Source organism: Saccopteryx leptura, chromosome 1 (assembly GCF_036850995.1).
Source record: "Saccopteryx leptura isolate mSacLep1 chromosome 1, mSacLep1_pri_phased_curated, whole genome shotgun sequence".
Lineage (NCBI taxonomy): Eukaryota > Metazoa > Chordata > Mammalia > Chiroptera > Emballonuridae > Saccopteryx > Saccopteryx leptura.
In genome coordinates, this window is record NC_089503.1 from 79,563,711 (window position 1) to 79,581,694 (window position 17,984).

Genomic DNA, 17,984 nt, shown 5'->3' on the forward strand with positions numbered 1-17,984 from the left:
TACTATGAGCACAAGAGGTTAAGGAAGTGGCCCATCTCCATCCCGGGAAGGAGATCCGAGTCATTTTGAGGACACTCACGCGGCGGGCCCAGTAGACCTCCGCCAGCAGTGGCCGGTTGCGAGTGTGGCTGTGGACCAATGAAGGTGCCCTCGAATGGGCGTCTAGGGTGAAAGGATTCAGGGCAGGGGCAGATCCCACCGTGATCATGCGGCGGGGGAGACAGGAGGTGCAGCCGGCGGCAGAGCTGTGTGTAGATCTGGTGAGAGGATGGACCGCTGTAGATGGAGGACCGTAGGGAAGGGGGACTAAGGATGGGTGACAACTCAGCGGCAGGCAGAGACCTTGAGTTGAGATAGGAGGAGCAGATCTCCTCTACTAGGCCCTGGACCCAGAAAGTGCACAAGACTGCCCCTCCCATGAAAGCGCTATCAGCCATGCCAAACAGCAAAGAATGAGCGAGGCTCAAACCCCCTCCCCCCACACACCCCACCCCCGCTGGTGAGCACTGGTCCGCCACCCACCCTAAGCCCTCAGGATGCCCCGGGAAGAGTCAGACAGGGTATGGGGCGTCTATCAGGCTCAGACCTGCAGACTACCTGCCCCAAAGTTCATTAACCCCCCACTTCACAACTACTTTCTGTTTGGGTGTCACTGTCCCCAGACACAGATTCGGAGACTCCATGCAGAGAGTTAAAATCGTCCAACTGGTCATTGGCAGAGCTGGGATTGAACGCAGACCTCCTGAAGGACAAATCTGTGTTCCTTCCACCTCCACATGTTGACTTTGGGGCCCTGGCCTCTTGGTTCTTGATTCCCTCCTTTCCCCCCTCCCCTCCTCACCCCTCATACTCATCCTCTATGGCAGCAATTTTCAACCACTATGCAGTAATAATTTTTAAAACATGCAATACCTGTTTATTCAGTGGCACTGACTTCTTTTTGCTTAGATCAGGGGTCCCCAAACTACAGCCCGCGGGCCGCATGTGGCCCCCTGAGGCCATTTATCCAGCCCCCGCCACACTTCCAGAAGGGGCACCGCTTTCATTGGTGGTCAATGAGAGGAGCATAGTTCCCATTGAAGTACTGGTCAATTTGTTGATTTAAATTTACTTGTTCTTTATTTTAAATATTGTATTTGTTCCCGTTTTGTGTTTTTACTTTAAAATAAGATACGTGCAGTGTGCATAGGGATTTGTTCATAGTTTTTTTTATAGTCTGGCCCTCCAACGATCTGAGGGACAGTGAACTGGTCCCCTGTGTAAAAAGTTTGGGGACCCCTGCCTTAGATGGTCAGTTACTAAAATGACAACAGCTAACATAACAATAGCTGTCCTGTGTGAATGAATCAAAATTATACTCCCTCTCGTTTTTTTTTTTTGGTCAGATCAGCAAAATATGTATTTTTTAGGTGTGCCGCAGAATTTTAGTAATTAGTGCATGTGTCCCAGGAGGTGAAAAGGGCTGACAATCGGTGCTCTATGGCTCTGACACTCACCAGCTCCTCACACACAACTCTTCCTGATCTTTGTTTATCTTCTACCTTGCCCTCTGTTTTGAGGGTTCAGACAACTGGAAAAAGAGAGTATAACAGTGCCACCTTATGGATAAATGAAGAAACAAAATGAATCTTCATTTTAAAAAGGTTTGCTTCAAGGAAGGGATGATTTAAGATTCATTCAAATATTCACCAACCCGTTTGGTAAACCACACACCCTTCCCTTGCAAAACCAGTGCTGCCGATATAAGCTAAGGACTGATTTGGGTGCAGTGGAATGAGGAATGAATACTAATTTGGCCCCTAAAATGATTATTCCTTTAAAAGGCTGTTAGAACTAAAGAAATAATTGTATAATAATTTTGTTGCATGTACAATTTTAGCTCACAAGTGTGTAAGATACATGACTTTCATTATTTTCTTGAAACTCAGTATAATTTCAGTATTAAGTCCTCTTCCCCCTTACCATTCGTCTGGGCTCACAGGGGGCTCTAGCTACAGTCTTCTGGGATTGTCTTCCAAGTTCTATAGAGAGCCAGAAGGTGCTGAGTGTGTTTGCATCTTATTCCTGCCACTCTGGATATTGTCCATAAATAAATAAAAACAAAGTGAAATGAGAGCAAGTTCCCATGTTCAAAGTATAACTGATCTGTAGATAAAAACACAGTTCAGAATTGAAACGACAAGTTCCCCAGTGACACATCTGTGACACCTCTGTTCATAGGAGCTCAGGAACAAATGGCCCTTCTATACCCTAGTTGCTATTCCTCTGCCCTTTGACCCAAGGCCATATATGGGGCACATATGGTTTTTAAACCACCTCTGGGTACAGGTTGTCCCTGAGACACTTATTGTCCTGACCAGCACACCTGGGACCTGGACGTCTTCCCCTGTAGCTTCTTAAGAACAAACTGGGGAAGCCTCAGGGTCCCAAATGGCAACAAATGGAACCATCAGCACAATGCCAAGGTTTGTGCAGTGGGAGGGAATTTGAAAACGAGATTAAATTGCTTTAGAGAAATAAAGTTATATTCCTGGTATTCTTGAACTTGAGGAATGATAGGCAGGTATAAGTGAACTAACCTGGGATTTGAGATAATAACCACCATCTATTGAATACCCCACCATGATTCAGGCATTTTGCTGGTGCTTTTACAAATTCTATCTGGTTTGACCTTTACAACACTCTTGGCCCATTCAATCAGCTTTGGCCAGCATAGCATATGACATCCTAGAGTGATAATGATTGAGCAAGTGCTTACATAGTGCTTGATACATGTCTGACACAGTGCTTTACAATCTTATCTCATATAATCCCCATACCGGTCCTGAGAGCTCGATGCATTATTATCACCCATTTGCAGAAAAGGAAAGCTGGAATCAGCAGCACGTGGCTCCAGAGTCTATGCTTGTCCCTTTTACACATAAAAGTAGAAGAAAAACCTTCTTCTCTTGGAAAGCATAGAGTGTAGAATAGAGGGTGTATGTATGTGCATTTGTTAAATACCTACTGCATGCTAGGCATTGTGCAAAGTGCTGGTGAAACAGTGCTGAGAGGGCAGACAAGGTCCTCTCCCGCACAGACTTCATGGTTCAGATGGAGACGTTAGGACAGGCATATGAGTGAGGCTATCACTATGAGAGGGGAGGGCAGAGTGCAGCAGGAACTCATGGCAGGAGCACACAGCCCCATCTGGGGGAAAGAAAGGTCGGGTGGGGAAAGCTTCCAGGAAGAAGGAACGTTTGACCTAGACCAGGGGTAGTCAACCTTTTTATACCTACCGCCTACTTTTGTATCTCTGTTAGTAGTGAAATTTTCTAACCACCCACCGGTTCCACAGTAATGGTGATTTATAAATTAGGGAAGTAACTTTACTTTATAAAATTTATAAAGCAGAGTTACAGCAAGTTATAGCATGTAATAATAATTACTTACCAAGTACTTTATGTCAGATTTTCGCTAAGTTTGGCAGAACTTTTTATTTATACTTTGGTTGCTCCACTACCGCCCACCATGAAAGCTGGAACATCCACTAGTGGGTGGTAGGGATCAGGTTGACTACCACTGACCTATAGCGTGAGCTGTAAGCACATCAAAAAGGTATGAGTTATACTCTTGGCACAGGGAACAGCACATGGACGGCCTGGAGGTGGAGAGGGGCAAGTGGATGTTCAAGAAAATGAATGTTTAGAATGACCTGAGCATAGAGCATGTGGAGGCCAGTGATGGGAAACAAGGCTTGGGGGCTGGCAGAGGCACATAATAAAGTGGCAGTGATATGAGAGCCAATTCAAGAAGTTTGGCAGGCCTGACCAGGTGGTGGCGCAGTGAATAGAGTGTCAGACTGGGATGCAGAAGACCCAGGTTCAAGACCCCGAGGTCGCCAGCATGAGCGTGGGCTCATCTGGTTTGAGCAAAGCTCACCAGCTTGGACCCAAGGTCGCTGGCTCGAGCAAGGGGTTACTCAGTCTGCTGTAGCCCCACGGTCAAGCCACATATGAGAAAGCAATCAATGAACAACTAAGGTGTTGCAACGAAAAACTAATGATTGATACTTCTCATCTCTCTCTGTTCCTGTCTGTCTGTCCCTATCTATCCCTCTCTCTGACTCTGTCTCTGTTTAAAAAAAAAAAAAAGAAGTTTGGCAGTAAGAAGCCATAGAGAGAGGTTTTCCACAAGGACCGATTTGGTCGACTTTGTTGTTTAGGAACACTGGCTGCAGAATAGAGGGGAGGGAGGAGCTCAGGGGGCAGGGAGAATGATTAGGAACAATTCCAGTTAATGCAGGTAAGTGATGGAGGTGGCTTAGATTGGAGTGTGGGCAGTTTCGTGTGGGAAATGGAAGGATGTGAGATATACTATATCTTGGAGATAAGATTGATAGACTTTTTTCTATCTTTTGTGATGGTCTATCTTGGTGAGAGATTAAATATACAATCAGTCTTTATTATTGGTGAGTTTCATATTTGTAAATTTGCCCATTCACTAAAATTTATTTGGAACTCCTTAATCAATTCTTATGGTGCTTCTGTGGCCATTTGCAGATATGCAAAAAGCAGCAACAATTTGGTGGTGTCTCATATGCATGTTCCCAGCTGAGGTCAAACAAGGCAGTCCTCTGCCTTCTTTATTTCGATCTCATACTGTATATACCAATGTTCTTTTTGTGATTTATCTAGTGTCACTTTTTTTTTGCATTTTTATGCTTTTTATTGGTGACTTAGCTCTTTAAAATACTCCCCAACTAGTGCTTGAATGCCCAAGTGGCCTTAAAAAGGAGATATGTGTGTTAGACAAGCTTCATTCAGGTATGAATTATAGGGTTGCTAGCTGTAAATTCAATGTTAATGAATCAGAAGTACATATTAAATAAGACATCTTTAAACAAATACATAAAACAAGGTTATATATTAATCTGTTGATGAAAATATTGTGGCCAGAGGTTAGACAGAACCTAGCCCTATATTTCCCCCAAGAACAGTGGCTCAGGATTTGTTCATTGTTTTTGCAGTGACTTTTTAGAGCATAACTACTGCGATGAACAATAATCAACTGTATCTATATTTGTACATGGCATATGCAGAAACACAAACTGCAGACTTTCTTGAGATTTTTTAAAGTGGGAAAACATAACAAGGCATAAAATGATAAGTGATGATATGAAATCTGGACGAATGAAAGGTGGTAGTGCATGGGTGTGTGGGTCTTTACACACATGGGTATGTGTTTGAGGTTAGTTAGTCACAAGAAGACAAGGTCAACCTCAAGGAGCCCTTAGGAGTCTTTAAGGCTGGCACTATTCATCACTCAGCAGGGCTGTAGAGCAATGGTTCCCAAGAGTGGGCCATGAGCTAGTGTTGGGCTGCCTACAGCAGAACCTGCTGAGCGCTGTTAAATGCAGATTCCTTGTCCTACTCCCTGACAGCCTGGAGTAAAGGGCCAGCTTCCCAGGGAGATGCTGATCACAGCCAGGTCTGAGAAGCACTGCCCCAGAGTCCCCCAGTCACTCAGAAGCACTCAAGGGTTTTCTATCATCTAACAGCTTTAATTCCTGCTGCTTCTAATTTGCAGACATGGAGATATATTTATGAACCACACGGAAAACTGGATTGGCTCTCAGTACAAGAAGGTGGTTTATAGGCAATACACCAATGGAGAATTTGTGGAGATCAAAGCCCGGCCACCGCGAGAGGAGCACTTGGAACTGCTGGGTATGGCACAGATGGCCACACGCATGTGTGCATGCACACACACACACACACACACACACACACACACACACACACACACGTCCATTAGACTTAACCTGAGAATAGAGGGAAAAACAGAGTAACCCAATTACATTCAGCCAAGTGTGACATCTTCCTGCTCTCTCACTTTCAGGGAGCATGCTGTGTGCACAGCTCATCCAAAGAGTAGTCATAATGAGACTTCCAGATAATGCGCGAACAGGAATCCACATCATCCATCTATTGCCCTGGAGTTCTTTTTCTACTCCTCTGCTGAGCCGGAAAATTTTAATCTGAAATAATCTGATGCCTCAGAACAGCTGACAGAGTGTTTGCATAACTTCTTCAAGGTCCTCAATTATCCATGCACAGGACCGTAACAATACACATAAAAATAATTCTGACAAAAAAGGAACCCCTTATGTGAGAAGGATAAAAGTCCCAGTTTCAGTTTGGGAGGTGGTAACTCATGGTCTTCTCCCAAGCACTCTGCCCGTCTGGTGCCCTGGGCTGCTGATCAAATGCACTCTCCCTGCATGCCTTCCCGCTTTTCTTCACCTGAGGGTCCCCAAACCCAATCCCATCGTGAAGATGAGATATCAAGGCCGAGGGCAAATCTAGGTGACTTTTTTGAAATCCATTTCCATTTGTAACTGCACAAGGTAATTTATTTACAGAATATGGCTTTCCATGGTGTTTTTACAATTAAAGAAGTCACCATGACTGCTAGCTTGATAAATTATTAAACACCCCACCCTCCTACAACCACACCTTCACTGTCTATTAATACTGGCACACAAGCTTGTCACACAAAATGAAGTCAGCCCTGTTGGGACGTTCCTTCTTTTGAGATTTGTATGTGTCAACCAAGCTCTGAAGGAAAGGTACTGGTCCTGCCAGGGGGCTGGGTTGCCCCTCTGTGAGCCCCAGTTTGGGTCTGCTCAGTAGAATGACCCAGAAGAGTGACTTTATCAAGGGCAAGCCCATCAGCACTTCAGACAGGGCTGGGGGTGGGGAGGCCCATCCACTCGTTTTCTGCAGCTCAGGGACAGGCCTGCACTCCTGAAGTTACAAAGGACACAGGCAGGCCTATTACTGCTCATTACTGCAGGCCGCAAATCAGAGAGCATTCGCTGTTACTCACCAGACCAGTACAGCAAGGCCTATGCAAGTTAACTGGTAATGAATATATAAGTAGTGACTTTAATTTATTCAGACACATGCCGCTACCTGTAACTATAACCAAACTTACTGTTTAAAAACATGCTTAGAAATTTCTTTTCTAGCTTTATCATTTTTTTAAAAATGAACATTTTCAAACACTTCCAGATTCATATTATTCCCTTCCAAAGTTAATAATAGTCTAACAAATTTTAGATTATTTTTTTAGGCCTTTAGCTGTCTTTCTCAGAAAAGCAATTAAACCATGGTCTGAATCAGTGACGAATGGGTGGGTGTGGTCAGACCTTCTTACTGTAAGTGTGTTTCCCTGTGAAGGTAGAATCTGATAAATGCCTAAGACCGTGAATAAATAGGGAAGAGGTCTGAGGTGCTTCTGGAATGAGAGTCTGTATCTATCACCCTCAGAGTGGTGCCATGTGAGGACCACTGTGTGTGTGATGCTCGGTCAGTGTGCCTGTGGGCTGGGCAGGCTGCATGTGCCACATTTTGTGCACCAGTAGACAAAAGGCACCTAGCATAGGCGATGCACAGCCACAGACATGCTGGCACAGGCTTCTCCCGTGGGGCATGGACCTATTTCCACAGGCACACAGGCTGGTTGCTTCTAACAGAAATATGCACATGTGAGGAGCTGAAGAGAGCACATTTCACCATTCATGCGAATACTGAGAAATGGTGTTGAATACGCATTAGTGACATCACTGTATTGGTTATGAATCAATTTATAAATGTTTTAATTTTGTTCTCTTCCAAATTTCTTTTATACACTATTTTCATTTGATTATTATTATTATATCCAGTCACCAGATAGTGAGCAATTTCAGACTTAGCAAAGATTACATGCAGGGGGATTTCAACTGAAAGTCTTGATATCGTGGACATAGCTTTTCCTGAAGATGAAGTCTAAGCAGCCATAGAAATGTCAGCATTTATTACTGAGTTTCAGTGCACCAAAGTAAGCACTTTGCATACATTATCTTATTTAATCCTATGAGAAAGGTGTAATTAAACCCGTCTTCTAGAAGAGGAAATTGAGACTCAGATAGGCCTTGACTACAAAGCCTCTCTAATTAAGTGAAGGAGGCAGGATTTTGACCCAGACTAGTCCAATTGCCAAAACTACATGCTATTTAATACTGCATATATTGCCTTCTGAAGAAAATAAGTTAATGAAGAAGCTAACCTTTGTTATATTTTGCCAACTACGACCTGCGTTTAAATTACATCAGGGTTGAAAAGAACAACGATAATGCACACAGACCTGTGTTTTGCCTTTAGGCCCAATGATACATGCCGAGGTGGGCGACTCTATCCTGATCATATTTAAGAACAAAGCCACGCGGCCCTACTCCATCTCACCCCACGGCATGGAGGACACAGAGAGTGGGAAGAGACTCCAAGTGCCCATGACAAAGCCAGGTAAGTTACCCCAGAAATCCTAACACCGAATAAGGACACCAGATTCAATTCTTTTCTGATCTCTGAAGGGTCTTAAAGAGTTCATCTTAATGTTCAATGTGTCCCAGCCATCACCTAGTCACTCCCGATACAAAATCATCATTCATCTAAAGACCAAATGTTTATGAAGGTTCTACGTAGGGTCCATTAGGGACCTAAAAATGTAGTAAGATGTCATAATAGCTAACACATATTGATTGTCAACTTTGTGCCACGTGCTATATTTTGCATTAAAAAACTCCTTCATCCTTATACTAATCCAAACAGTATTTTATTAAATCTGATACCTTTGATTATAATGTTCACCATTATTTTATCTGTTTCTAAAAAAAGAAAAACATGTCACCAATTAAACTTTAACATGCCACTGATCGAAAAAACACATCTTGACTTCAGTTATAGTAAATTGTGAAAAATATTCATCCTGTAATTGATGAAATATGGTATTATGTCCATTTAACAGATGACCAAAGTACAAAGGAGTAAAGAACTTGACCATTCATGCACTAGGAAAAGGGGAGCCCCAGCTTGTTTGACTTCAGACCCTGATCTTTTAGCCACACATTTCTCTAGGCATGCTTCAGATGAGTTCAGAAGGAAAAAAGACAAGATGAATCGTTTCAGTAGTTGTGTGTGTTATACACGATGAAATTTAAGTGGTGAAGAATTTCAAGAATATGTCTGGGTATGTTTATAAAAGTTTCCAAGAAGGAAAATCCATGAAGACTGATTGATTAGTTAGGAGCGATTAGGTTAAAGAGTAATTATGTAGAGTGTTATGAAGGCAGTAGAACTCCAGCTGCGCTCTGAAAGATGGATAGAAGGGAGAGAAGATCTCATAATTTAAGCAGCTTCCCATAACATTTATACAGTTGAAGTGTGGTTGTAATAAATGTGAAGAGCCACTGTGACCTTTGATCATGAAATTGACAGCAACCGTAGGTATAATTACAGGGAAGTTATATTCCATTTCACCACTTCCGTATAGTAACATTATAATACTTAATATTATAGTAATGATAATAACAGTCATATAAACTTTAAAAACTTAAAGATGCATAAAAAGAAGAAAATAATTCAATCTCACAAATCACTAGAAAAAAGTTAGCAAAGTACCTATAGAAGGATGGGGCCAGGGGAGGAAAATCTTCATTGGCCACTACTTCTCCTGCCCTTAGGTGTCACAATGAAAAACTGATGATTGATGCTACTCATCTCTGTCAATTCCTGTCTGTCTGTCCCTATCTATCCCTCTCTTTGACTTTCTCTCTGTCTCTGTATAAATAAGAAAGAAAGAAAGAAAGAAAGAAAGAAAGAAAGAAAGAAAGAAAGAAAGAAGGAAGGAAGGAAGGAAGGAAGGAAGGAAGGAAGGAAGGAAGGAAGGAAGGAAGGAAGGAAGGAAGGAAGGAAGGAAGACTGATGCCATAGTCCCAGACCCCACACACCCTAATCTCACTGGTTTGGGATGAGGCCTGAGCAGTGAATGCTTACAAAGCTTCCTGATGCGTGACCAGGCAGTGACGCAGTGGATAGAGCATTAGACTGGGATGAAGAGGACCCAGGTTCTAAAAACCCTGTGGTTGCTGGTTTGAGTGCAAGCTCATCTGGTTTGAGCAAGTCTCACCAGCTTGAGCCCAAAGTCACTGCCTTGAGCAAGGGGTCACTCAGTCTCCTGTAGCCCCTAGGTCAAGGCACATATGAGAAAGCAGTCAATGACCAACTAAGGTGCCACAATGAAGAATTGATGCTTCTCATCTCTCTCCCTTCCTGCTTGTCTGCCTCTATCAGTCCCTCTTTTTGCCTTTTGCTGTCTCTGTCATAAATAAATAAATAAATAAATAAATAAATAAATAAATAAAATAAAAAATACAAAAAAGCTTTCTGGTGATTCCATAAGACAGCAAGAGTGAAATCCACGGTAACTCAAAGTGAGCTTGAGTATTAACTGGGAGAAAGATATGGAATTTGAGGGAAAAAAGCAGTAAGTATAAAATAAGTCTCCCCATTTCCTGAATAAACATCATTTGATAATAAAAAGGTCAAACTAGAGGGAAGGCAATAGTCTGAAATGAAAAATCTGTCACTCTGAAATCTCAGGGAATCAAGATGTGAGTTTAGCGGGAACTTTTCTAATGAAGAGGTAGTTCTCTCCAGCAATAAACATTACCCAAAACATATAAAGATCTGTTTATATTTCTTCAGCTAAATCATCTGGAATAACGGTAACACTAGTTAATCCTTTCTATTTCTTTTCAATTTGTTTCAGGAGAAATAAAAACGTACAGATGGAATGTCCCTAAAAGGTCTGGTCCAGGGCCGTCTGACCCAAATTGTATTCCGTGGGTTTACTATTCAACAGTAAACTTTGTGAAGGTAAGGCGGAGAGAACAACCAAAATCCTCACAGTAGTATGGCTTTATGTTGACCGTTAAGTTATCACAACTCTGGTGGGCATATGTAAAGGGGTGTCATGGTTTAGAGTGGCCATCTCAAAGGATGGCCAAGCCTGTTTGTTTACATTCTTTGTGTTCAGTTGAGTGGTTGTGAAAGAAACAGCATGGCCAACAAAGTACAAAATACTTACTATTTGGTACTTTGCAAAAAATAAAAAATTGTTGACTCTTAATCCAAAGGGTGGGGGAAAAGAACAAATACAATCCCAATGTTTTAGTTATTATATTTAGAATATGCAAAGTTGTTTAAGACAGAGAGGTTATGTAAATAGATAACCATAAAATAAAAATATATTTTAATGTTATTTATACTGTGGTTTTTGCATGGAATCTATAGTTTGTAAAGGCACTACCATTGTTGTCAGGGCTCAGGAAATGAAAGCACATGCTAAATATAGTAACTGAAACTACAAATTATTTGAATAACAAATAGGCTAACTTTAGATAGAGACGTATATGGTAAAACAATTAGTCTTTAATTATATCTCATAAATCAAAGTCCAAACTAAAGTCATATATGATTTTTAAAAAGTAAGTATTACCCATTATTTAAAAAATAAAAGGTTATCTTAACCTTCCTCTTAAATATTAGATGGCTGCATTATTGTCACTGAATTGTACTGGACAGTGTAGCCATTACAGAGTAATGTACAAGACACTTCAAAAAATAAAAGTACACTTTGGACTTATGGGAAACACGCACTTATTTTTTATTTTTTTGTACACCCCAACAAATATTTATTGAGTACTTGTGATTGCAAATGACCCTACCAAGTATTTGTACACACCCATAATTATAACAAAATTGTGAATATGATGAGATCTATAGAAGTGGAGAGGAAGGAGAGTCTAGGGAGAGAGAGCATTGAGAACAAAACCAAAAACAGGGATAGACGTGTGTTTGAGAAGTGTTGAGAGTCCCGTTTAGCCAAGTAAATAATACAGAAGGAAAGGAGTGGGGGAGCTTAAGCTGGAGAAATCCACTGGGGAAGCACATGAGAGATTTAAGGACCTGTCGAGGATTTGCATTCTGGTCAGTGGGCCGTGGAGAGTCACTGAGGACCTCTAGATATGGGAGCGATGAGATTAATCTGATGGCAGTCAACAGGATGGGCTGGAGGTGAGGTGAGCCAGAGACCAGAGGGGAGCCGATTTCTAGTCCAAGGTGAGGTATTAAGATCCTACACTAGAAGGGTGGCTGGTAGAAAGAAAGAAAGTCACAGAATGGGAAGGCATGATGAAGGGAAACGAAATGTAAGATTTGACAGCAAATGAGATGGGACTAAATGAAGAAGAAAGAGGAACTAAACACTGAAATAAAGTTTTCTGATCTAAATGACACATAATAAAACACTGTTAGCAGAAATAGAGAATTTAGGAGAAGGAAATGGTTTGAGGGAAATATCATAAAAGTCCACTGTGGAATTGCTTAGCAGATTTAATTGCTGAAGGAGCAATAGCCAAGTAGGCAGTTGGAAATGTGGGAGTTTTCCTCAAAAGAAAGTTTGGGCTGAACAACTTGACATAAAGGTTATCTATGATCCTGTAAATTAATCACCTGGTTCACTTTTACCCATAGAAAGTGGATTCTAAGCATCTGTATATAGCTATAAATATAGTCTCACTTGAAAAGCCAAAAGAAAAGTAGAAATAAGCACTAATTTATTCACTGAATATGTACTGAGCATCGTCTATGTACTAGACACAGACCTATGCTCTGGAGACTCGGTGAGAAGTAAGGGAGACAGCCTCAGCCTCCAAGGAGCTTACTATGCAGCAAACTTTTAGGAATACTGTATTCCTCAATTTTCATAAAGATCACCTTGTTTCTCCAGGACTTCTTCATATTTATTGTGTGTCCAGTAGTCTTTTTACAATGGCTTTCTTACAAGCTCTTATTTTGTGTTATTAAATTATTTAAAGCCTCTTCTAATCAAATTTACTTTCTTTCAGGATACATACAGCGGTTTGATGGGTCCTCTGATTATATGCAGAGAAGGAGTGTTGAATGAAAAGGGAAGAAGAAGCGATGTTGATTATGAATTTGCTCTCTTGTTTTTGGTATTTAATGAGAATGAATCTTGGTATTTGGATGAAAATATCAAGAAGTATCTCAATAAAGATCCACGCGATTTTAAGCACACTGCTGACTTTGAGGAGAGCAACAGAATGCATGGTATTTCAGAGGTTTAAAAAGAAGACCCTTGTTGAGATAAACTCATAGGAATTTCTATAACTGTAGGGATTCTGCAGCCTCCTTCCCCGAATTCTTCCCCATCCCTAGGGCCACCCTGGACTGAAGCAAATCCTCCAAAGCTTTCCTTCATGGGGAACCAGTCAAGCCACTGGATGGCTTTCAGCAAGGTCCAGCCAGGTGGCGGACCAACCATTTTAAGGAGCTTTCCCTCTGACTGCTGGGATCCCTAAATTATAAGACTGGGAAGTAAAAAATGAATTGCCACTTATTGGTATATTTTTATAAGAATACATTGAAACTTCTAATTGATCAAATTTAAGGGCTTACTGTATTTCCCCATGTATAACACACTCCTATGTATAAAACGAACCTTAATTTTGGGGCCTGAAACTTGAAAAAAAAATGTGTTACATAAAGTTATTGAACTCAAGTTTTATTCATCATAAAATTCATACACCTCCTCATCACTGTTAAAACTCCCATCCATTAGCTTGTCCTCATGTGTCTGATGACAAACCACTGTCTTCAACAGTGAGCACAAAAACAAGCATGAAAAGCAGAAATGCAAGTAAAAAAAAACTACAACCACTGTATAAGATGCACCCCGATTTTAGAACCCAAATTTTTTGAAAAAAAAATGTGTCTTATACATGAGGAAATACAGTAACTGTTTTTTGGGACATAAAATACCATCACCAAATTTCTGTTTTAATATGTCTATGTTATTTAATTCTACATAATTTAAGGTATTTTTTTAAACATGATTAATGTGTTTAATTGGCACATCTGTATGCTCTCACTAAGATCTACCTTTGAACAAAAGTATACCAAAAGATAGGCCTTGCCCAAGGTCACAAGGCTAGTTAATTGCTAATATAGATCAGAACTAGCCTAATCTCTGACTCAGCTACTCTTCCCCCTACCAATTTTGCTGCCCTCTCCCAAAAATGTCTTAGTATGCTCTCTATTTTTATTGAATGTAACTCAGTTGGTTGTGTCACGATGCACAGAATAAAAACTTAGGAGAAAGTGAGGAAGTGAGCTTGCTTTTGTCACTGTGAGGTTATGGGCTCAGCTCATGTGAAGCTTCTTGGTGAGTCAGCCAGGCTTACAAACTTGCCCCAAGGTAGTTCTCAGAAAGTGAACATACTAAGGAAATAGCTCCTAATTGGTTCAGTTATGATTTATATCAAGTTGTGCTTTAATCCACTCAGCTGCAGAATGGTAAAATCTGGCTACCTCACAAATGAGGTTGTAATCTGCTCCATAACAATAATATACTGAATAAACAAAATAGATAAACAGCACCCATTGCTACTCAAAATGCAGCTTTCAAAAATAATGGCTATTTATTTTTTCTATGTCTTTTTGTATAAGGATTTTGCAGTAATCTGAGTTTTGGTTTAGACTGGTGGGGACACTTGTAAGAACAAATGAGATTGTTTAATTTTTATCAGACAGATGAGAAAATTGAGATTTTAAAATCTTCTTAAACCAGATTATGGCCTGACCTGTGGTGGCGCAGTGGATAAAGCGTCGACCTGGAAATGCTGAGGTCGCTGGTTCGAAACCCTGGGCTTGCCTGGTCAAGGCACATATGGGAGTTGATGCTTCCAGCTCCTCCCTCTGTCTCTCTCCTCTCTAAAAATGAATAAATAAAATAAAAATAAAAAATAAAAAAAAAATAAACCAGATTATGTAATGAGCATCTTCTGACTAATCAAAAACTATTTTCTTTTCACCATCTTAGCTATTAATGGCAAGATCTTTGGGAACCTGCCTGGCCTCATCATGAATGAGGATACAATGACGAACTGGTACTTGCTAGGGTTAGGAAGTGAAGTGGATATACATACCGTCCATTATCATGCCGAGAGCTTTCTTTTCAAAGTAAGTACAGAAAATTCTTTGGGGGAGACATTTGAACTAATAAATTTAATGCATTTCTACTGAAAAAATAAGAGGGTTATTTGGCAATAAGGCTTGTGAGGAGTGGTGGTCAATATTAGAAAATGGAACCAAATAACGTGAGTATACCCTTCCCCCAGGTAGAAATTTCTTAATGTGTAATATATTGTATTATGCTTTTAAAAACAAAGAAACAGCCTCTCAAGCTTCAGATGAGAGTTTTCTTATGACTTAAAAAAGAATAATTCTGACCACGCTGGATTGTGCTATTAATATTGTAATGAAAACACCCACAGTCATTTGTCCCCTTTCCTTACCCTTCCTTTTTTTTCTTTCTCTTTCTTTTTCCCATTTCTTTTCTACGTGATTAGCCAACACAATAGTCCAATCTAGTAAGGAGCTATTTGAAGCTTTGGCGCAGGCTCAAGACTACCTTGACTTTTGCCCTGGGTCACGTGTGGCCTTCTGCCTCTCTAGCACCTGTGCCGTATGGTTGGTGCTGGCTGTACAGATCACCTGGAAGCTCGCAGGCCATACCCCAGACCTGCTGAATCAGAATTCCCGGGAGTAAGGTCCAAATAGTCCGTCATCTCGAGTGCTCAGTGCAGTCCACAAGGAAGTAGAACAGAGAAGCATAAGCACATTGCATCTGTGGGGAAAACCTGCAATGGGTCCTTTTCTAGTTACACAGGAATAAAAGTACTTTAGCAAAACATTTCATATCCTCTCCTCTCGGTATCTTTATTCAACATTAAGGCAACAAGTGTTCGCTTACAATGATTATAGTTTTACATGTTGAAAGGCTACGCTCATTTTCAGAACCTCACTTTTTGAAAACTTTATTTTTCATTTACAGTTTAATTCAATATTATCTTGTGCTTATTTCAGGTGTACAACATAGTAATTAGACAATCATGCACTCCACAAAGTGGTCCCCCTGATATTTCAAGTACCCACCTGCCTTGTACAAAGTTATTACAATATTATTGGCTATATTTTCTATGCTGTACTTTACATTCCTGTGACTATTTTATAACTACCAATTTGTAGTTCTTAAATCCTTCCTTTCTTCATCCCAGCGCCCCTCCCTCCCTTCTGGCAACCATCAGTTTAGAACAGTGGTTCTCAAATTTTTGAAGTCGGGTGCATTTAAAATCCTACAAATAATTGTAGGCGCACTATATACAAATTTCTGAAAAATATGTTATAATAATTAAGTCAAACATTAAAGAAAAAATATATAAAGTCCAAGGTGCTTTTATGGTAATTAAATAAAATAAATATGACAAAATTAAATTTATTCTGACATTAAAAAACATTTTTATGTTACATTTTTTGTTATGCTTTTTAGAATTCATAAAAAAGAGGGGTTAAAAAATAAAAAAACAACAAAAAAGTTATCTTTTTATATATATAGATACATTCTTAGTAAGATTTAGTAAATTCAGCAGGTCCTGGCACAAATGTGTTAAGTTTTTTCATTCTTGTGTTTATGAGAAACATGAGCCTGATGTGTCCTAGCCATTTCTTCAATGTTTGGGCATATATTTGAAAGGCAAACTCTCATTTCCTCGTCAACACATTGAAGAATTCCTCTCTTTTTACTCTTAATTGTGTTGAGGGTAGAAAATCCTAATTTATGTAAATAGAATGTTGAAAATTGTAGTAAAATGTTCAAAGCTTTTTAAGATATTGCCACATATTATTTTTTTATAGAAATTCAAAAGTCTTCAAGAGACAATTCCTTATGTTTAATCATCAATTCACGATCAGTGGATATAGCTGCCAGTTCTTCCTCTGTTAATGTTAAACTAAAATCACTTGAAGCTTCTATGAATGGGTTTCTAATCCAATCATGTTGTTCAGTGTTAAGTGATGGAAAATGCTATAAATTAAATTCTGCCCGTCAGCCTTCAAGTCCTATTTTATTTACACTTAACTTTTGCTCACTTTGAGAATTGGATTCTTCAATACCACTCTTGGTTTTGAGAAATCCATCCATTTTATTTGGGTGTATTTATCTAAAAATAATATAATGATGTGTTAATTATAAATGTAATAATGATGTGTTAACAAAAAAAGTGGTATTTCCATAATGAAATGGTATAATAGAGTAACTATATTTATTTTTATATCTGGGCACATGCCACGAACCAGCACAGCTAGTAATTCCAGTTCCCTAGTGGTAACAGTGCAGAATTAAGAAAATACACAGAATAAGAAAACATGGGGTCAGGAGGGCCCTGTAATTGCTGCTGGCAAGAACAAAGGGCGCCCAAAAACTGCATCTTGCTTTATTTATAGGGCAAAGTGAGGCCATTAGCAAATCAATGGTCTCTGGTCACATTTCCAAGGCAACTCAAGAATTTTACCAAGTGCAGAAAACCCCCACCATACATATCATCTTAACTTGACACCAAACAAAGGATAGAAGAAACTTGCCTCCAGTCTTTCCAGGGAGCATGGAGGATAGTGTAAACAATCCAGCACCACAGCTTAACAGTCTTTTGCAACCTAATCAGGCAAGTAAGGTGGGGGGTTGTGCAGACTGTCAGCTTACAGCCAATTCCCCACACTTCTGTCCCCCAAAAATCCAAACTCCGAAAAACTCTGTTGGTTTTTTGGTCCCCAACAGGCACATATTTCTCTGGAATAACATAGGGTGCACCTGTACACCAGTGCACCCTGACGCACACTTTGAGAACCACTGGTCTAGAACTTGGCTTTTTTAACTCACATTTTAAAAATCATATTAAGATTTTATAAAATTATAAAAATTTCATATGCATATATAAAATTATCTTATGTAAAAATTTTAAGTTAAGGTATAATTTATACTGAGTAAAATTTACCCTCTTTAATATACAGTTCTGTTTCTCTTTTAAATTTATTTATTGACTTTAGAGAGAGAGGAAAGGAGAGAGAAACATCAATCTGTTTCAGTATGTGCTCTGACAAGATTGAACCTACAACCTCAGCCTATCAAGACAATGCTCTAACCAACTGAGCTATCCAGCCAGGGCTATACAGTTCTATTTTAATTAACACATACAATGGTAT

The 17,984-nt window shown here is 40.0% G+C and overlaps 1 protein-coding gene across 1 annotated transcript in view; it reads left to right on the forward strand.

Moving 5' to 3' along the window:
- HEPHL1 (hephaestin like 1) overlaps positions 1-17,984 on the forward strand; it is an 84,610-nt gene that overhangs the window by 59,965 nt on the left and 6,661 nt on the right. Inside the window, exons 13-17 of the mRNA XM_066360727.1 lie at positions 5,569-5,708; positions 8,187-8,327; positions 10,633-10,739; positions 12,773-12,995; positions 14,767-14,906. Of these exons, the coding sequence (XP_066216824.1) occupies positions 5,569-5,708; positions 8,187-8,327; positions 10,633-10,739; positions 12,773-12,995; positions 14,767-14,906 (751 nt within the window). The remainder of the gene's footprint in view (positions 1-5,568; positions 5,709-8,186; positions 8,328-10,632; positions 10,740-12,772; positions 12,996-14,766; positions 14,907-17,984) is intronic.